This window comes from Ochotona princeps, chromosome 24, assembly GCF_030435755.1.
Source record: "Ochotona princeps isolate mOchPri1 chromosome 24, mOchPri1.hap1, whole genome shotgun sequence".
Lineage (NCBI taxonomy): Eukaryota > Metazoa > Chordata > Mammalia > Lagomorpha > Ochotonidae > Ochotona > Ochotona princeps.
The window spans coordinates 17,126,315-17,147,206 of NC_080855.1; the positions used below are offsets into that span (position 1 = coordinate 17,126,315).

At 47.7% G+C, this 20,892-nt stretch overlaps 1 protein-coding gene across 1 annotated transcript in view; it reads right to left on the bottom strand.

The window, feature by feature from the left end:
- Positions 1-20,892, bottom strand: part of IQCK (IQ motif containing K) — an 82,546-nt gene that overhangs the window by 61,002 nt on the left and 652 nt on the right. The window contains exons 2-4 of the mRNA XM_036492970.2: positions 12,329-12,387; positions 11,359-11,488; positions 9,914-10,011 (exon numbers count right to left, since the gene is read on the bottom strand). Of these exons, the coding sequence (XP_036348863.2) occupies positions 9,914-10,011; positions 11,359-11,488; positions 12,329-12,387 (287 nt within the window). The remainder of the gene's footprint in view (positions 1-9,913; positions 10,012-11,358; positions 11,489-12,328; positions 12,388-20,892) is intronic.

The window sequence follows — 20,892 nt, forward strand, 5'->3', positions numbered from 1 at the left end:
TCCTCAAAGGTGACTCCAGCAAAATACAGGCTCTGCGTACGTTAGCACTAGCCAGCTGACAGACTCACTTGGGTTTCCAATGCTTCTTATAGCTTGCAATCTAAATAAAAAATAGATCTTATCAGGAATCCCTTACAGGAAAGCCATTATCTTTATTCTGTGTGCCCAAAATATCTTCTAAGATGTATCAGAATTTCCCAGTGAAACACACAATGCAGGCTGCTGAGCCAACTCTGTTTCATACAGCAATTCAATTAACTTCTAATTAAGTTTTGATCTCTTGTATTCCAGTTAAGCAGATCCAAAGGTCTGGCTGAATGTCAAGGGATCATTTAACAACATCAGTCCCAACTGTAAGGTTTCATGTCTGTGATAATATTTACATGCCCGTAAATGTAAAGCACCATCCAGTTTCTAACGGAACAGGGATGGTATCGTGGCCCTTTAACCAACCTTGAGTCTTGGGAAAATGCTGCAGTTCCATTTTAACAATTGTACAGTTGGTTTCCTGTCTTAAATCCCTTTTGCTCTTCCAGCTCACGTAGACCTGGGACAGAGAAGGCAACTACAACTGTAGCAGGAAGGTCAAGGTCGATGCAGATTTGGTAAGGCAGAGGCAAGTCTTTGCAGAAACTCCTTTCTCAGGGTTTTGTTGTCATTTCAGTGGCAACTGGCTCCACAACTCCAGCTGATGTTTAAGCCTCCAAGTGTGTATGCAGGGCACTACGAAAGGTGAACTTGTGATCTGGGCACAGTGTCTAGGAGGCGGGCCTAGTGAGAGGTCCTTGGGTCCCTTGTGGCATGTCCTCAGAAGGTGGTTCTGGCACGAGCGCTTGTTGAAAAGCCAAGTCGGATCTAGCCTCTCTCGCTCTGCTTCCTGTATCACCACATGGTACTTCCTGCACACTTGCCCTACAGCTGAACCGGTGGGCTTTGCCTCAGTCTTGAGCTACAAACCTCCAAAACTTTGAGCCCAAAATAAACCCTCTTCCTTTATAAGAAGCTGGTCTTGGGTATTTCACTGAGTAAGAAAAATTAGCACAGGATCAAGATTAGTTCCAAGCCTAGCTTCATAGTCATGCCTCCAGCAGACCAGGAAGTCTGCTTGTGGAAACTGTAAAAAGAACTTTCTAGAAGAGACGCCAATGACAGGCCTTCCTTGGCCCATTCCTGGCTGAATATATTCTTTCTTCATCAATCTGAATGCATCTCTCCTCGCCGTTTCTGAGTGTCATCTCTCACTGTTCAAGCTCGCCCTGAAGGCCAGTCTCCGCCCACTGTTTCCTTACATTTTATTTTGTGTTCAGTCTTCTATTCTCGGTCTAAGTTGGAACTTGGGTCCTATTTTCTCACTGCATTGCATTCTAATGTGCCCAGCCCAGATAACTCATTTAAGGCCTGCTTTTCAAAAAAATCTATTCAGAAGCTAACGGCATGCATGTATTTTTCATAATATACATTTTCCATGAATCTTCTGAAAACCCCCTCATACTGCTTTCCACATAACAGCAACTTCATTATTAATGCTCCTCTTATATTGCCTCCTACTCAACAGCTCCAAATATGAAAACCTGGAAAGTTCCAGGATTTGGCGAACTTATTGTTGACGAGTCAGAGGGTAAAGATGTTGGGGTTTGGGCTGCGAATATCCAACTCTACCACTGCAGTGCAGTAGGTAGTGAAATGAGCACAGCTGTGCTCCAATTAAATTTCTTCTATGAAACAGGTAGTTGGTCCCTTTAGCTGTAGTCTTCAGGTCTCATCTTCAGGCCACTGTAAATAATCAATAAATGATCTGCCACATGGAGCCATGGAAAACTCCACAGTGTGCCTAATATCTGGCACAGGAGTCAGAGAGAGGACTGTTTCACCTCTTCACCTCCTGTTCAACCCTTTGTGGCTCTAAAGGGCTAACAACTGAAACACCCTTGGGATCCTGGACTAGTTGATGATTTGCAGCAGAGGGATCTGGGACTAATTCATGACTTGGACTTTCTTGTTTCTACAAAGCAGCAGAGGAATGCATCTGTGAAGCATCCCCAAGGATCAATAATTCATTCTAAGATGTGCTTTTTCAAAATTCCATTCAACTACATTGTCATTCATTATAGAAAAATGACTTTCTTTTTTAAAATTTATTAGAGAGGCAAATATACAAAGAGAAGGAGATACAGAGAGAAAAATCTTCTGTCCGAAGGTTCACTCCCCACATGGTCACAACAGCCAGAGCCAGGAATTTCTTCCAGATCTCCCATGTGAGTGCAGAGGCCCAAGGTCTTGGGCCATGCTTGACTGCTTTCCCAGGCCACAAGCAGGGAACTAGAAGGGAAGTGGAGCAACCAGGATACAAACAGGTGAGGATTTAGCCACTAGGCTATCATGCTGGGCCCAGTGACTTCTGTTTCTGACAAACTCTTAAAAGAAAGCTGGGATACTTTCACAGTTTGTTTTTGTTGTCGACAAAAGCTGTGATTCTGGAAGTTTCTTAACCTTTGGAGGTGTTTTTTCATATTCCATTCAAAGCCCTTGAGCTCACCTTTTTTTACGTGTTGAGATACTTGGAGAGGATAGCAGTGGGGGGAGGTAACCACCCTTCATTGTTGTAACAGCTGGTCAACCAGAAGAGGCCACGGGAGAAGAATATTCTTACCAACTTCTCATTTGTTTTCTAAACAGAATGCTGATAGTATTCACACTAGTTAGCAAGTCTTGAGTGTTTTGTTTACATTTTACTTCACTCATCAATCCTTACAACTACACATTCCTAGCAGGTACATGCTGTAGTATATATATTTTTTTTAATTGGGAAAACAATTGGTTTATTTGTCTTCTTAGTTCGTGGTGGGGAAAACAGGAAGGGGTGTTGGGAGTAAGCTCCCTTGGGAGGGGGGCTCAGGCTGCCCAGAATCCCTGGTCCCTCACAGCACCTCCTGTCAGAGATGAGGTCTATCTCCTAACTGGAAACTGAACTTGTCACTTGATTTGCAGCAATATAATGTTGGAAAGTGACACAATGCTGGTTTCAAACCTTGGGCTCAAGAAGCCTAAGGACATCCAGTTCAAATCCTAGCCATCCTGTCTGACTGCCCTAGCAGCAAGTAAGAGCTAATTGGAGAGGGGATAAGAGATCAAGTGCAACAGAGATGATCCTGCTCAACAAGGACCACCCAGAGCAGCCACCACCCAGGTGAATGAAGCCAAAGGAGCTTCCTGGTGATCACATCCAGCCCAATTACTGACCTGCGAAATCATAAAGGAAATGAGCAGTTGTCAATTCTAAGTTCCTAGCTCTTGAGGTAGTCTGTAATGTAGCAAAAAGTGAATTGATACAATGTATAATAACTGGAATGCGGCCAGGCACAGTAGCCTAGCAGTTAAAGTCCTTGCCTTGCCTGTGCTGCTAGGATCCCATATGGGCACCGGTTCATGCCCTGGCAGCTCCGCTTCCCATCTAGCTCCCTGCTTGTAGCCTGGGAAAGCAGTCGAGGACGGCCAAAGCCTTGGGACCCTGTACCTGCATGCATGGGAGAAGCTCCTGGCTCCTGGCTCCTGGCTCCTGGCTCCTGGCTCCAGGCTTCGGATCGGCATGGCTCCAGCCGTTGTAGCCACTTGGGAAGTGAATCATCGGACAGAACATCTTCCTCTCTGTGTCTCCTCCTCTCTGTTTAACTGACTTTCCAATAAAAAGTTTTAAAAGAAATCTGGAATGCCACTGATGGCTGGCCAGCTACTTGGCAGTCACTCAAGGCTGGTACTGCAGCGACCTGGCACAAAGCCACGCCCCCAAAAGCAAGAGGACAAAGCTTTGGGCCAGGGAAGGAACATGGTGTCACCAAGCCACTGTGGGGTCACCCTCAGGTCAGAGCCTGTGCACTTTCTTCTTAAAGCCTTGTCTTTTGAGGATGTCTTGGATTTTTTTTTTTTAAACAAAACTAACTCCCTGCCAAATCTGGAGAATGAAGTAGTAATCAATGCTCTTTTGTTGAGAATAAAAAAGCAAAGTAGTATGATCAGGAAGTTCTAAGAAGTTTGGGGAGATTTTTTTTTTTTTTTTGGTAAATTTAAAAAATCAGATCTGGCAGAGATGCCAAGAATCACAATGGGAAATGTTTGGTTTTTTTGGTTATTTTTGTTTGTTTTGTTTTTTGGCACCAACAGCCATATGACTATGAGACACAGTAAGAATGAGTGTCGGGGGCTGGTGTTGGGGTACAGCAGGGGTAAGCCACAACCTGGGACACCAGCATCCCATGTCAGAGCACTGGTTTGAGTGTCAGCTGTTCTGCCTCTGATCCAGCTCCCTGCCAAATCACATGGGAAGGCAGGGGAAGATAACCCCCAGTGCTTGGACTGCTGCCATCCACGTGGGAGACCCGGATGGAGCTCCAGGCTCCTAGCTCTCACTCGGCCAGACCTGGCTGTTGCAGCCGTTCGGGAGTGAACCAGTGTATGAAAGATGTCTCTCTGCCTGTCCTTCTGTCTTGTGTGCTCTGCCTTTTGAATATTTATTTTTAGAAATAATAATAGTGAGATGTTTACTGAGGCTTCACTGTGTGACAGGCACAGTTTCAAGCAGTTACCCACATGATCTAACTTGCTGCTTGGAACAAGGCAACAGGGCAGATGCTAACACTACTATCATTTATACTAGAGAGGATAGAGGCTTGTTGTGATGGAGCTATTCAAGCTGTCCAGAGGAAAATTCCAGTTCACCTTTGTGTGATGCTAATACCTTAGCTAAAAAAAAAAAATCAAGCTAATTTTACAGAACTAATCCACATGCAAAAAGACTCAGTCTAACACTGTCAAAATATCCCTTGCTCTTCTCCACCGATTGTAGCTGCTCCCATCATCGGAGTGCAAAACAATATTTTGATGAATGAACCAAGACTGTTAAAGATATGCCTTAGCAAGACGTGGCAGCTACGTGTAGGTGGCAGGGGAGGGAAAGGCTTCTGGCTCGGGGCTGAGTGAAGACAGAGGAGAAGGCCCACAAGCAGAGGCCTACGTGTGTACAGAATCACAGGCAAGGTTTTCCATTAATAGCTGTCAGGAACCTGTGCACATGTACAACACATTCTAGTGCGACAAATACTCCATCCAGGAGAGTACTCTACCACACTCAAAGCTGCTGGAGACGCTATAGAAAGCCCAGGCTTGGTGGTTTTCACGGCTGTTAACGGTGGCACTTCTGTAAGACAAGCGAGAAGAGGACACATCTGGAGATGGATGCTGTCTGGGGTTCACATGGGGCCAGCACTTGACCACGCCTTCTGCCTCAGCTCCTGTCCTATAAGACAACTCAGGGGCCTTTCTGCCCATCTGCACACAGATGTCCAGGCACACAGACCTGGCTTCAGCACCAGTTCCGTTCTACATATTGACCATCACCTCCTCTGTCAGATGTTGCGGCGTTCAGCGCCAGGTTACAGGGTCCAGGGTTATGGCACAGTGGCTTAAGCAGCTGCCTGCAATGCTGGCATCCCATGTGAGAGCCGGTTCAAGTCCTGGCTGTTCCATTTCTGATGTAGGTCCCTGCTAATGTTCCTGGGAAAGCAGTGGAAGATGGCCCAAGTGCTCAGGCTCCTGCTGCCCATGTGGGGAACCCAGAGGAGTTTCGAACTCCTGACTTTGGCCTGGTCCAGCCCTGGCCATTGCGGCCACCTAGGGAGTGAGCCAGAGATGGAAGATCTCTTATTTCTCTAATTCTGTCCCTAAAATAAATCAATAAATCTTAGAGGGCCTGTTGCAATAGCCTAGCGGCTAAAATCTTCACCTTGCATCCGCTAGGATCCCATATGGGTGCTGGTTTGTTTCTAGGCTGCTCAACTTCTCTTCCAACTCCCTACTTGTGGCCTGGGAAACCAATTGAGGATGGCCCAAAGCCTTGGGATCCTGTACCCACATGGGACACCCAAAAGAAGCTCCTGGTTCCTGGCTTCAGGCTGGCTCAGTTCCAGCCATTGCGGCCACTTGGGGAAAAAACCAGCAGATGGAAGATCTTTCTGTATCTCCTCTCTCTCTCTCTCTCTCTCTCTCTGCCTTTCCAATAAAAAAAGTAAAATCTTAAAAAAAAGTTTAAATAGAATGGTTATAAGCAATTGGTACAATAAGAAAACAGAATTAGGATGACAGTGAGTATGTGTGAATGTGGATTTTGAAAAACCCAGAAAGGTACTAAACAGGTCAGTCGGTTAGGATCACCAATGACAATTTTTGTCAGTTTCTGATTTCTCTATGATAGTATCGCATCTTTAATAACGGTTCCTTCCTGCCTTCCAAAGACAAAAACTCAAATCCTCAGATTTTTCTAAGGAATTAGAGTCAAAAGCCAAGGATCTCAAGGAAAAATTCCCAATCCAAAGGCCATATGAGGGAGGATCCATAACTAGACCTAGAGGGTGGCAGAGGGAGAGTGCCCGGGAGCCCAAGGGTAGTGCAGGCCAGGCTTGCAAATAGCCTTGGGGAGGGGGTCTGGTGCCAGGAGTTAGGACAGTTAGGGCTTAGGTCAAGGAGGGATTCTCCCACAGCTTCTGTCTCTATAGTCCTGTGTTTTCTTTGTCTTGTCTTTTTTAAGATTAATTTCTTTCTTTGAAAGGCAGAATCAGAGGTCTTCCATCTGTTGTTTTGCTACTCAATTGGCTGCGGTGGCAGGAGCTGGGCCAGCAGCCTCGCACTCCACCTGCATCTCTCTGGTGAGTGGTGGAGGTGACCCAAGCACTTGGGCCATCTTGCGCTGCTTTCCCAGGCACATTTAGCGGGGAGCCGGATTGGAGGTAGAGTAGCTGGCATTGAGCCAGTGCTTATATAGGATGCCAGCACTGCAGAGGGTAGCTTAATGCACTATGCCAGAATGCCATTCCCATCCTCCCATTTTTTTTTAAAAGATTTTTTGTTAATCTATTTTTTATTTGGAAGTACAGAGAAAGAGATCCAATCCCAAATATTGTAGGCATTTGGGAAATAAAATAGTGGATGGAATATTGATACTATGTGCTCTCTCTCTACATTTTAATGAATATATATATATATACATATAATTAGATATGCACTTGAGATACCTATCCCATGATGTCCTGCTGTTCTCCACATAAATCTCCACTCCCTCCTGGCCTACGTGATACAGCCTGGCCACCTCTTCTCCCATCTCCTTTGTTTACTCTTTTCCGGCCAGCCTGGCCTCCTTTTCATCCTTGCGGTAGGCCACAGCTTGTGACAGGACTGGGTCACTAAGTAACCTGGGAAGAAACTTCACCCAGGAGATTTTAATGCCACATTAGAGAGGAATGAATGGGGAGGAATGGAGGTCGGGTACCTGAAAAAATAACCTAGATGGGGCAGCAGGGGCCAGTAGGAGGGTTTGGGTATGCTATTTACTTGTAATTTCTATTTTTCCAGACTTTTTTAAAAAAGGGGGCATGCCTGCTTATTTTTTTAAATCTCATCAAATATTGCCCTAAGACTGGGATCTAGGTACAATGCCCCCCCCAGACTTTGACAACTCCCCAACTTACATGTGATGCTGGTATTTGTTGGGTAGTAGATTCTGATGCTGTTGCCTCCAGCTTGATCTGGATGTGCTGTGTGAGTTAGGAGACGCCCAGGCAGTGTCTGAACAAGGTCTATGGTTGGCCCACCCACAAGCCACTTCTACCAGCTGTCTAGACGCAGTAAATTTTAAATGTGTCTGACACAATGCAAAACACTGTGGGCACGTGGCTGATTTCACGGGCAAAACTAGGAGGCCCGTTTGATGTTATCTATGGCGTGTTCTGGGATGCTATAAAGATGTCCCTTAAATCTTCCTCTGTGACCCTTGGCATGTATGGTTGAGAATGAACATCTGGGAAATGGCTAAATAAGCCTGTTTCATTGGCTGGATTCAGCTCAGAGAATGGACGGGGTCTTGATCTAATTCTAAGGCTGAGTTAATGTAGGGAGATCAGACTGCAGATTTTTTGCTCAGGACTGTTGTAATCTCTTTCAAAACTTGAAGAATGGGGAAATATTGCTTTTTGTTATGAATATTATGAAGATTTAAAGATGAACTAATTGGTTAGAATTTATAGTCCATAGTAATGGGAATTTTAAATCTTCATTATATATAAATAAACTTGCATGATCAGGTACTTGACATGGAACTCATCAGGTTCACACAGCTTGTTGGGGGGACAGACCCTGCCTTGAAGTGCAGTTTTCCCGATTTGGAGTTTGCGGAACTACAGAATTGGACAGACCAGACTAGCAGCTAAGATGCCCAGGCCTCATATTAGCATACCTGTGTTTGCTCCCTAGCCCTGGCTCCTGATTTCAGCTCCCTGCTGGCAGAATCTCTGGCAGGCAGCAGGCAACTGAACTTCTGCCACACGCAGAGCAGGCCTGGATTCTGTTCCTGCTCTCGGCTTTAGTCGTGGGTGGCTCTTCTCCAGCAATGCTAAGTATGTGAAGTGATGCAGTAATGGCCTCGCTCGATCTCTCCCTCTCTTACTCACTGAACCTCCTTTCTCCCTCCCTCCTTTCCTCTGTCCCCTGGAGTAAATAAATAGTTTTTAAAGATTTATTTTATTTTTATTTAAAAGGCAGGGTCACTGAGCCAATCTGAAGCCAGGAGCCAGTAGCTTCTTCCAGGTCTCCCACTTGAGTGCAGGGTCCCAAGGCTTTGGGCCATCCTCCCACTGCTTTCACAGGCCATTGGCAGGGAGCTGCATGGAAAGTGGAGCAGCCGTAATATGAACTAGCACCCATACGGGATGCCTGCTGTTGCACACAGAGGATTAGCTAATTGAGCCATCATGCTAGACTAATTTAATGATGATTGACAGTTTAATCTGCATTCAGGTCCTAGCTCTGCCATTCACCCTTGATCATATCTCTCATCCCCCGCCCCTCTGTATTCTTACCTGCAGAATGCTAGACGGTAACAATAGGGAGAAGGGACAGGCATTGGACTGAGCAGTTAAGCTTTTGCCTGGGAAACCTGCATCTGTTATTGAAGCACCAGGGTTCAAGTCCCAGCTCTGCTTATGGTCCAGCTTCCTGCCAATCTGCACCCCACAGGAGCTGCAGTGATGCCTCAGGTATTTGAGTCCCTGCCACCACATGCCACGCTGGCTATGCAGGAATTTGGAGAGTGAGCCAGTGCATGGAAATCTCTTTGTCTGGTTGTCTCTCTCTGCCTTTCAAATAAAAATAGCAAAAAAAATGTTTTTAAACAGAGGATTGCAGAAGGATGCTATAAGGGCTAACTGAAGTAATGGATGATAAAACCGAGTGCCTACAGAAAGCAAGTGTTTGCTCAAGAGTAAATACTTTTTGTCACTCTTTTCCTGTGGCTCATCCAAAGTGCTAAAATTCAAATTTGGGCTTTGACCATAACCCCTCAGATTCTCTCAAGCTCTCTATTGGGTGTGCCGGGAATGGAACCTGGTTCATACAAACAGCTGGCTGTGGGGTGAGGAGATCCCCCAGATCCTTGGTGCACTTGGTGAGCACTAGGCTTCTCCCAGAGCAAGTTCCACATGGGACAGTTGGCATGAGATAGAGCAGGGAAAGCTGAGAGGAGGGACATCAGCCCAGAGTGAAAAACAAGGTTGGGACAGCTTTCATCAGCGCATGCTGTAAACATGGACAAATGACCCAAAAGTCTTGGTGCCAAATCACACAGGAGGAGGGTGGGCAGGGATGCCAAGCAGGACAGGATACCCACGTGGCCAGGCAGAGGGCAGGACGAGTGTGTGTGCTTCTAACTGCACGGCTGAGCCTGGCTGAGTGCCCCAAATCACAGGCTTTCCCGCCCAGGACGCTCATTCTGAGAATGGTAACCCAACAGCATCGAGACACAGTGTTACCCATCTGAGCAGAGTGAGTGACCAAGAGTTTACAAAGAAGAAAACCATGCCGAACAACAACTGACCTCGAAGCATTTTTCTTTCTTTGCCTGGTGAAGTAGGCTGGCCATTCCAGGAAGCAGAACTGGAAAGATGAATGTTTCCAAATATTCTTTGGGGGAACCTAAAACAAAACAAAAAATCCCTCTGCAGATTCGAAATGGCCCATATTACTCTGGGATTTCCCTCTGAGCTCAAAAGGTGCCATGTGTTCAGTAATTGACTAAGTTTTATGGTTTACTCCAGATGGCAGACTTAGGGTGAATTAGTAAAGAAACCAAAGAGGCAGGCATTTGGTGCAGTGATTGGCATACTGCTTGGGAACCCCTACATCCTTTGTCCAAGAACCTGGGATTGAGCCCTGGATCCACTCCAAAGTCCAGTTTTCTGTTGATGCGTACCCTGGGAAGCAGCAGTGATGGCTCAGGTGACCGGGTCCCAGGGGAAGCCAGGATTGGGTTCCCAGCCAGGGCCATGGCAGGCATTTGACAGTGCATAGAAGATCTCTGTGTGGGTGTGTCTGTCTCTTTCTCTGCCTTTAGCATTAATAAATTATTTTCTAAAGGAAGAATCTTGAAATGTCCCCATGAGCTCTGTAGCTGGCAGGGATGTGAGCCAGGCCTTCTCACAGCCAATTCCCCAGCTGTGACAGCCCCAAGGCAGCAGGAGCAAGGTGGGAGGGGAGTGATGCCTAAGGGTAACAGGTGGGGGAATGAAATGGACAGGGCCCTGTAGCCTGAGTGACAGCAGCCACAGTCAGCCAGGGACCACCGGCTGCCAGCAGAGAGCCCAGAATACAGCCCCGCGAGGGGGTCTGGCTGGAGGACAACCCCATGGCCCTGGGGTCAGGGTGGCAGATCTGCAGATAGCACCGCCAGTGTCCACACGTGGAGGAGGGCAAAGTGATATTTGCTCCTTCATCCTACACATCTTCATGCCTTTCTCACCCACCCCTTTGTATGTAATGGAAAGTCAAATGATGCCTGTTGCCGTTATCTACATTAAAATCTTCTTCGCCTCCTTTTATTTGAATGGCAAAGAAAGAAAGGGAGAGAGTCTTCACCTGCTGTTTCACTGCCCAGGCACTCACAACAGCCAGGGTGGGACCAGCCAAAGCCAGGCGCCTGGAACTCCATCTGGGTACTTGGGTCATCACCTGCTGTCTCCCAGGAAACCAGGTTGGCAGAGAAGGTGGTGGGAATCAAAACAAGCATTCTGCTATGGGAGGCAGGCGTATGAAGTGCAAAGTTAGCCGCTCTACCAAACACCCACCTCTTCATTGCATTTTAACCCTGAAGGTAGGTCAGTGGGATAAAGGATACTTGTCTTTGAAATGAAAACTGGGGCTTATTCTTTTGGATCGATGTGGTTTCCCTGAGGTCCGTGTATCCATCCCCTCTCTCATCCTGTGGTTTTTGCAGTGTTCCAGGCTCCCAAACTATAAGAGATGAAAGCTCACCTCATCACTTACATGTTTTTGGATCGATGACTCCCAGCTTATATGGAGGGCAGGGTATATGTGAGGTCACGGCGGCAGGGGGAGCTGGAAGGTAGTGCTCTGCATGAAAGCCGTGGACAACTGCCTCCTCCGTGGGCAGAGCCTGAAGGTGAACAGAAGGGGCAGGTAGCCAAACTCAATCCCTGTGTTGCTTTGTGAAGCCTAGCAAAGGGCTGCGCTTCTACCACTGACCTTAAACTCGGGTTGGGGCGGACCCTCGAGCCCATCCCAGGACACCTGTAGATGATGCTCAAGGAAACCTCTGACAGAGAAAAGGAGCCCCCTTTTCTGTAGATGAGAGATGGGCCCACAGACCCCAAAGAAATGGGGATGGATGAAGGCTGTTTCAAGCAGCCAGAGGGGAAGGCCCCAGGACAGGCAGACGGCCCTGGAGTCAGCATTGTTTCGATGGCACCGCCAGGTTAGGAGCCGGAAAGAGGGATGAGTCCGCACTGCCTTCTCCCTGAACCGCCTGTCCTGGTGCACACGGAGCTCTCTGCTAGAGCTTTGCTTCTTATCAGTTTTAAACTCCCACTGTTTAATCCTGAGGACCTTGCCTCCTGGCTACCCCCATCCTTTTCTCTGCCCCGTGTTCACTTTATCCAGCTGACAGGCAGGGACCAGCTGCATCTGAAACTGCCCTGTCCATGGACAAGGTGCTGGATTCAGCATGAAGGCCTTTCTCATCTCAGATCTCCTCTGGGCTACAGAGAAGCCTCGTCATGCGTGAGGGATTCTCTGACAGATGTGGAACCTTGGGCCCCGTGAGACCACACTTAGAGCTGCCGGGAGTAGCAAAGCTAGGATCGGGCCTGAGCCTGTCTTTCTGTCTCTCACTCCTTCCCTTGCCCACCTCCCCGCTGTGATGCTGTTCTTTGCTGCTGTGGATGCTGTGCTCCTCTAGGGGGCCTCTGACTCGGGTTAAGCCCTGGGAGATACTCACCGGAGCTGCGGCTTTCACTTTGTATCCCTCTGGGAAGGGAGGCAGCTCTGCCTCGTACTCTGTAAGGAGGCGGGAAGAAATACTCGTTCCATGCTTCCTGGCAGTGGGCCATGCAGCTTAACTTTGGTGGCTGGTTTGTAGCGTGATGGACATAAGGTTTATGGGCTGTGTTAGTTACCTCAGATGGGAAAAAGTTATTTCTGGAAAGGCTAGCATGCTCGAGGCAGCTGCATCATCTTTTTGGGACTAGGAAGGGTCAAGTTTCTGGGCAAGGTAGTACATAGGCCGAGGTCAGATCCTCAGATTATGAACAGATTTGTGATAGCAGCTGTATTAGTTTTTTTTTTTTAAGATTTATTTATTTGAAGGCAGATTCAGAGATCTTCCACCTGCTAGCTGACTTCCCAATAGCAGGGTGGAGCAGCCAGGACTTGAACCGACACCTATATAGGATGTCAGTGTTGAAAGTGGCAGCTTAATGTGCTGTGCCACAATGCTGGCCCCGACTGTATTAGTTTCTACTGCTGTGTAGTAAATTCCAGTGGTTCTCCCCTTTTCTGTGGGGGATACATTCCAAGATGTTCCCCAGATATCTGAGGCTGTGGATGGTTTTCCAAAACCCTATGTTTATCTCTAAGTTTAATTTTTAGATTAGGCACAGGGATACAGTAACAACAATAACTAAGATAGGCTTATTATATCAACGTAGTGTAATGAGTTATTTTAAACCCCTGACATTTGTCCCAGTAAGTATTTTCAGACAGAAGTTGACCGCAGGTGATGGAGACCATGGGAAGTGAAACTGGGAATCAGGAGGGCCCATTGAGTCCAACATCGGTGATTTCTTACATCACAGTTCCCTTGCGTCAGAAATCTGGGCATAGCTCAGGGTGTCACCAGGCTAACACAGAGGCCTATCCCGTGGCAGTGATGTTTTCAAGAAAGACTTTTATCTGAAAGGCACATTTACAGAGAGAAGATGAAACAAAGATCTTTCATCTGCTGGTTCACTCCCCCAGTGGCCACAGTGACTGGAGCTGAGCCACTCTGAAGTCAGGAGATTTTTTGGGTCTCCCATGGGTGCAGGGTCCCAAGGTCTTGAGCCATCCTTTGCTGCTTTCCCAGGTTACAAGCAGGGAGCTGGACCAGAAGTGGAGTGGCCAGGACATAAACCAGTGCCTACATGGAATGCTGGTGCTCACAGGCAGAGGATTAGCTTGCTGTGCCACCATGCCATACATCCCCATATCTTTCCCTTGCCCCATGGCTGTGATCTTATCTGAGGATTCAGTTCCTCATACTTGCAGGTCTAGAGTCCCAAGTGTCTTGTGGACTGACAGCTGGAGACCACACAGACAATGGACTTCATGGTTGTTGCTATTCTGAAGGCCACAGGAGTTTCCTGCATGGCTCCTCCTGGCTCGGTGTGGCCCACTTAGGATACTCTCCCCACGTTAAAGTCAACCCATGAAGGACTATATATATATATATATATGTGTGTGTGTGTGTGTGTGTGTGTATGTATGTATATATATATATACAGATATATATATATATCTGGGAATTCCTGGCAATGTCTGTCTAGATTAGTGTGTGACTGAAGGATTGTGTGCTCAAGCGGGTGAGAATGTGGAGGCCATCTCCGCCTCCCCCTGTAACCCCAGCTGTAGCTCTTAGCCCTTCTACATCTCAGGCAAGAAACTAAACCTACCCCTTCTTCTCCCACTACATCTTAGCCACTGATCCAGTGTGAAAGATGTTACAGATGTGTCTTTGATTACAAAGACAATATGTACTGAAATATTTTAATAGAAATGCCTTACACGGAATATGCATCACACCTATTCCCACTGCAACCCTATGATTGTTAAGATTTGTCATAACTCCATTAAGATGTTTTTCAATATGTTTACTAACGTGTGAGGAAATAGTTTGGGGGCAGGGAGGGAACAAAATTAAACAATTAGATTGGGGCAGGCTTTGGCTTGGAGGTTAAGACACCCAAGTGCCAGGTTGGAGTGCCCTGGCTAGCTCTGCTCCGATTCCAGCTACCTGCTCATGAGCACCTAAGAGGTAGCAGGTGATGGGTCAAGTACTTGGATCTTTGCCATCCTTGTGGGAGACTTGGATTGTACGCCCAGCTCCTGTCTTCAGGCTGGTTCTGCTATGACTACTGTTGGCATGTAACGTATGAATCAATGGATGGGCTTGCTCTCTCTCCCTCTTATCTCACTCCCTTTCTCAAATACCACATATAACTTTCAAATTTTCTTTTATGAAAAAAGTTGGAAACCCAGGCATGGCTTTTTAATAGGTATTTGCCACAAGTCTATCTTCAAAAATATATGATACACAAATATATTAGAATAGTTTGGACAAGGTCAGGTTTGCCCAAGCACAAAATTTCCTAAGTGTCACTGTTTCGTTCATAACTCATATCAGTTTTCCTCTTGTCTGAAATGTATAAACATTAGTGACTATCTTTGCTAGTAGTCTGCCTTGGGAGGGAAGCACCTGGGTGTGTTGATGCCTGCCTTTATAAGCCCTAAAGAATACCTGCTCAGTGGATGGATGAGTTAATGAATGGGTGAACAAAATAGACAGTATACAGAGTTACTTTTCAATCCTTGTTCATTCCTTCATATTTATTAAGGGCCTGGCTGTGCTGGGAAACATTCTACATGTTGTATCTTGTGCTGCTACATACATGACGTGCCACCCAATGTGTGTGGGGTCCTTTGGATTTCCCCCTCCCCCACCACCAGCTTTTCATTATTGCAAACAGTGTTACAGTGAGCTTTTTCTAAAAATACACATGTATCATTGATCTGGGTGGAGGTATGTTTGTAAGATGAATTCTTGGATGCAGACTTGTTCTGCCACAGGAAACAATTTAATTTGGGCCAAAAGGTTAACAATAATGTGTACTCCTGACAGTTGTGTGTGTCTCTAGTATATAATCGATCCTACACATATTTAAAAGGATGCCTGACCTTTATTTGCATTTCTTAAAGCATATTTGCCATTTGTATATTGATTTCAATGACAGCTCTTAGGAGTTCACTTGAATTCTATGGAAAAGATACAAACTTTACTGCTACAAAACCACAGAAGAGATACAGTGGGAGTGTTTACAAAGAAGAATGGGAGTGTATCTTGGCTTCAGGCCTATCTGATGTGTTTGAGAAAGCCTCTGGCATGTTTGTGAATTTCCCCTGTGGTTTCAATTTGAAAGATGTAATTGATTACAGAATGGTGCTATTCCATCGAAAGGCCCGAGAGATTTTGTGGAAAGCACTCGGTTTTTTAAAACATTCTGATGTACCATCGTTTGTGCCCTCTGATCGCTGAGAGTTGCTTCCATGCTTTCTCAACAGTCTTTCAGTGAATGGATTTGGAAATGGGATTCATTGATTAGGGGAATTTGATGCTACGTGCAGGAGGGACGGAGATTAGTTTAGGAATAAGTGGAAGTGGCTGCTATTTAATGCAGCAAAGGCGAGGCTCTGCAAAGAGCAGGCAGAGCCTGGCACCTCGCCACGCTAAGCAACGCTCTTGGACCAAAACTGCAATCCTTCCCCTCCTTGGTTCTGGGATTTGAGATAATGAAATGAATGATGTGAGCTGAGCTTTCTGTTATTTGCAGCTAAGAGTGTTCCTAATGGAGACAATTAAAATGGCATTTGCCCACAGAAGGCTTAATGAGAGAGGATGGACCAGGAAGGTGAAAGGGCTGCAGAGGACCGCCCCTCCCTGATGAACACCTGGTAGGTATGTACTGACGCCAGGGGTTACACAAGGCTGCTGGAGAGATGGATGTTGTGGTGAGGGGAGGAACGTTGTGATGAGCATGTTGCCACAGAGAGCTGCATCCAGGGCTTTTGGAGCAGGCTTTCCAGGAGAGGGGCTGCTGGGGCTGAGACTGGGAAGATGCAGAGATACTAAACAGGAGAAATCTCTAGGGATCTTAGAATGCTAACAGCAAAGCGAATAAGACAGATCCCCATGTTGGGAGTGGGATTTGGAATGTGGAATGGATGATATGGGCATTTCCAGAGATCCAGGGTCCACTGATGGGATCTGAAGGGGTGCCTGCCATCACAGCGAGCCTGAGGTTTAAAGCAGTTCCCTCGGCTGGCAGGTGGAACCTGTTGGCTGAATGCATGAGAATTTCTTCGTCGGAGAGATGAAGCAGAGTTGGTCTGCTTTGGGGTGCTATAACAAAGCAGGAGTGAGAGGGTTGTGAACAAGAGCTGCGGGTTCTTTTCCAGAAGCTTGGCCGGGTAGGGAAGAGAACTGGAGGATCACAGAGTCCAAGCGGGTTTTTATCTTCTGTCCCTTAGATGAAAGATCAGGGTGTGTGAAGATCCTGCTGGAGACTGTAAAGATGTGGAAGGGGTGAGTGTGAGAGCAAGTTCCTGTGGAAGCAAGGATATTGCCAAGAGCTGACGGAGGGCTGAGTGGGGAGTGTGGTGCACTGACCATGTCCTCCACATGTGCAGATGTGAACATGTGAGCCTGGGGAAACTGGAGGACTCTCCTCCCATGCCAAGCGGTACAACAGAGCACAGCGGGGGTGGGGAGGATTGCAACCTTGGACCAGTAGACATGGGTAAGGGGAGAAGGTACTGGTGCAAGCTGGCTACTGGGCAGTGCTGAGAGTCAGCTGGTGTCACTTTCCCATGGCCTGCTCAGCTGCTGTGCCAGAGGAACAAATGTTGATTCAGGTAGGATCCATGTTAGCATCTGGTAGATGAGATCAGGGGTCAGACTGTACAAGAGGATAGAGCTGTCGCCAGATTGTGTGTGGTTAAGGGAAGACCCAAGGATGATACCGGGGCTACTGAGAGTAATCACGGCCGCATCAACACAGAAACTGCAAGCCCTCGGTCCTGGCTAAAATCAGAATTCACCAAGGTCAAGCCACAAGCCTCGGTATGATCTGGCTAGCAGCCTTGGCTGGGAAGTTCACTGACACAAGTGTTTCTGAGAGGACAAAACCCTTGGTTGTCCATGGAAAGATGATGGGGGAAAGCTGAAGAACTTATTCCCAAATCGCCGAGGGAGGTACCTAGGCACATAGAGGAATGCGAGCCAGGTAGGATGAAGGCCACAGGGTAAGTGTTCACCCGTAGTTGAAGGACAAAACAACGAGAGAGAGAAGCAGGGATGAACAGAGAGATTGATTCCGTCTGCCAGCTGACTTTCCAAATGCTTACAGCAGGCAGCCCTGGGCGGGGCCAGAGCCAGGAGCCCCGCACTCCATCTGGGTCTCCCACATGGGTGGCAGGGGCCCAAGCAGGTGAGCTGATGCCTACTGCCTCCCAGGATGATGAGCAGGAAGCTGGCTGATAGGGAGAACAGGGAGGCATCAAACCAGCACCTGCACAGGGAGGCAGGCATCTCAAGCAAACAGCTGAACCCACTGTGCTACACCAGGCCCTGTGCCTTGTCCTCAGGCACTGAGCTGCCTCCAGGGCCACTCACTGGAGTAACTTGCTTTCTAAACGCAGAGGGTGTCCTAGAATGCAGCACTTAATAACGTCAAAGATAGAATCACCAGGAAGCCTGCTGTGTGCTTTTTGTTGCAAAGCACTGCATTTACTCATGGCTATCTATGAATTGCTGAGGAATGAGGCTTATTCTGGGTTGCAGAAAGCATCACAGTGTCCATTTGTGTGGTCTGCCAGATCTCACCGGCTTCCTTTGGTAATGCTTGTCCCTTTACAAGTGGCAACAGCTGACTTAATTTTCAGAGAGCAACAAAACTCTGGGTTTTCTTCCTACAGGCCAGCTGGATCAAAATCAACTTGGATTCTAAAATGCAATGCATGTTTCCTCGCAGGTGAAAACCTACATTTATAGAGTCCTCTGAGCGGGTTCCTTCATGTCCATGATCATATCCGGTCCTCCCCCCAGCCCTGTGAGGGAGTCCAACAGCTCCCTCATTCTGAGCACCTGCCCAGACAACAGTCCAGGGGGAACTGTATTCTGAAGCACTTGCTTGGCTTAGCCAGGTGAGGGCGCTGGGCAGAAGGCAGTCGCCATGCCTTGCCCTCAATTCTTCTGAGTGGCAGTTACTAGCTGCTGGGCATGGCACCAAGGGGGAGGGACCCAAGGGTGCAAGTTCTGTGAGAACACATGAAATGGAGCAGGACTTTCTAGTGCATTGTCCAGAAGGGACCTAAGCAGCCGACAGAGGTTGACACAGGAGGCCTTTAAAGGCATCAACTCCATATTCCCTCCCTCTCTCCTCCACTTTCTGTTGTATGCTGGTATACTGATTTTCTTTTCCATTCTACATTTACTAACCTGCACTGTCTAATTTAGCAGCCATTAGCCACATGAGGGTGATTTAAATGTATTAAAAATCCAGCTCCTCAACTGTACTAACTACATTTCAAATATTCAATAGCTACAAGAGTCCAGGGGCCTCAACTGATGGTGCAGGTTGCCTGGGCAGCGCAGGTGGCCACAGAATGAAAAATCCCAACCCGTGACCTGAGGAGCGAAACCACCCACCCACCACACTTCATTAAGAACTCTCAGCTCTCCACGCTGAACCCACAGTGCTCTGGGGACGTGTATCAGTCCTAAAGATTCTCAATGGCAGTAAATCTTCCTCTGAAGAACCTGTAATCACTTTATAATGCAGATTACCGAACACCAGTTCATTCAAAAGCCAAAATTCGGGCTTGTCCAGCAGGATGTCCCCATTGCCTAATAGGATGAGAGATCAGCAGAGGGGTCACACCAGCAGGATGTCCCCATTGCCTAATAGGATGAGAGATCAGCAGAGGGGTCACAGTAGTCAAGACCATGACATTGACTGGCATTCGAGAACCATACCCGGGGGTAGAATGTGTCGGGGATGTGTGGGCCAAACCCTGTGGGAATTCTGACCCCACTGGATGGTTTAGGAGGGCCAGTGGAGACAATGCAGGAGGCATGACAGTCTATGGGGTGTGCTGAGCTGACCCAGAGCAACTACTGGCATACTTAACACTGGCTGGGAACAGGCCTGGTTGGGGAACAGGCCTGGTTGGGGAGCCAGGGGGAGGCCCTGGCTGGGTGGAGTTTCCCACTAAGGGGCGCAGGAACTGGAAGGGGGCGGAGTTCTGGTTGGGTCACAGTTGTAGTCTCCCTTGGCACAAGTGTGGACTGGGACTTGACGCACCGTGCCAGGTTAGACTGCAACACAGTTTGGTGCTCCGGAGGACCAGGGTAGATGTGGGACGGACTCGGCTAGGTTTCAACCCCAACTGAGCCATATATGAGCTATATGTGGGTATGGACGAGCCGTGGCTGGGCTGAAACTTCCAACAGCAGGAACCAGATTGGATTGAAGACCAGTTAGGAAAGGCTGCTGCTCCTGCTGGGGCAAGAGACGAAATGAGCAGTGCTGGCCCATGGACCTGCTGCATGTATGCGCGAAACCTGACACCAGGAGGGGGTCTGATGGAGGAACCTGAACAGTTCCTCTGACAGGACACTGACCCTACAAATAAATGCAGGAAGCATGGAGGTAAACAACCCAGAAGAGGCTATGGCAAGTGTCCCACTTGCATATATTTGGCTTGGGTTGGGGGCGGACCAGGCTGAGTCAGCTCGCGTCATCCACTGGCAAGTCCAAGCGCTGGAGCTGTGTGGGGGTCTGGCCAGGTTCGGTTGTGATAAAAACAGTACACAACACAAAATGCCAAGGCGAGGCTTCCTGTGCCGGTTAGGAACGCAGCACCCAACCAGCACACCTCCCACTGGTTAAGGTGAGGGCCGAGTGTGTGATGGGCAGAACCAGGATGGACTGCAATACGCATTGGTTCCAGTGGAGGTCGGGGCTGAGATTAGAACCAACCCAGCAGTTGCAACCACCAGCTGATCGGGGTGATGGACTGTGGCGGGCACTGTGCTTACTAGTACATGTAAGAACCTGGTCTGGGAACACCTCAAAGTTTCTTTGGGGACTCCCTCAATCAAAATGGAGGAATCAGAACATTAACCAAGAAAAGATGGAAGATGGAGTAGGTAGGTCAACCAACTCAGCTATATGTTGGCAGCGAAATACTGGACAAGGGGAGACTCTATGATGGACTATGTCAATCAGTGGACTCTGCACCAGCCTCATCGTACCTGGATTGCTGCTGATGGTATGTTGGAGCTTCTAATTGATCAGGATGACACTCTGCTGGCTCTGCCTTCAAACCAGAGAGGGCCTCCCTAAGAGGCCGTTGAACTTGACAATAGGATGCTGGACTCTCTATATGGTATATGCTTGCAATGAGGGAATCCCAATGGAACTTAAACTGTGGTTATGCATCAAGATGGAGGAATCCACCATGGGGGGAGGGTTGGGGTAAGGGGGGGAGAATCCCAGTACCTATGAAACTGTGTCACGTAATACAATGTAATTAATGAATAAATGATAAAAAAAATCTTAAAAACAAAAGGACAAAAAAAAAAAAAAAAACACCTCTCAGCTCTTAACTGTTATCAGGCACTTTGCTGCTCCTCTCTCACCCCCTCCCCCGAGCTACAGGTGCCATTGTTAGTTCCGTCTTACAGAG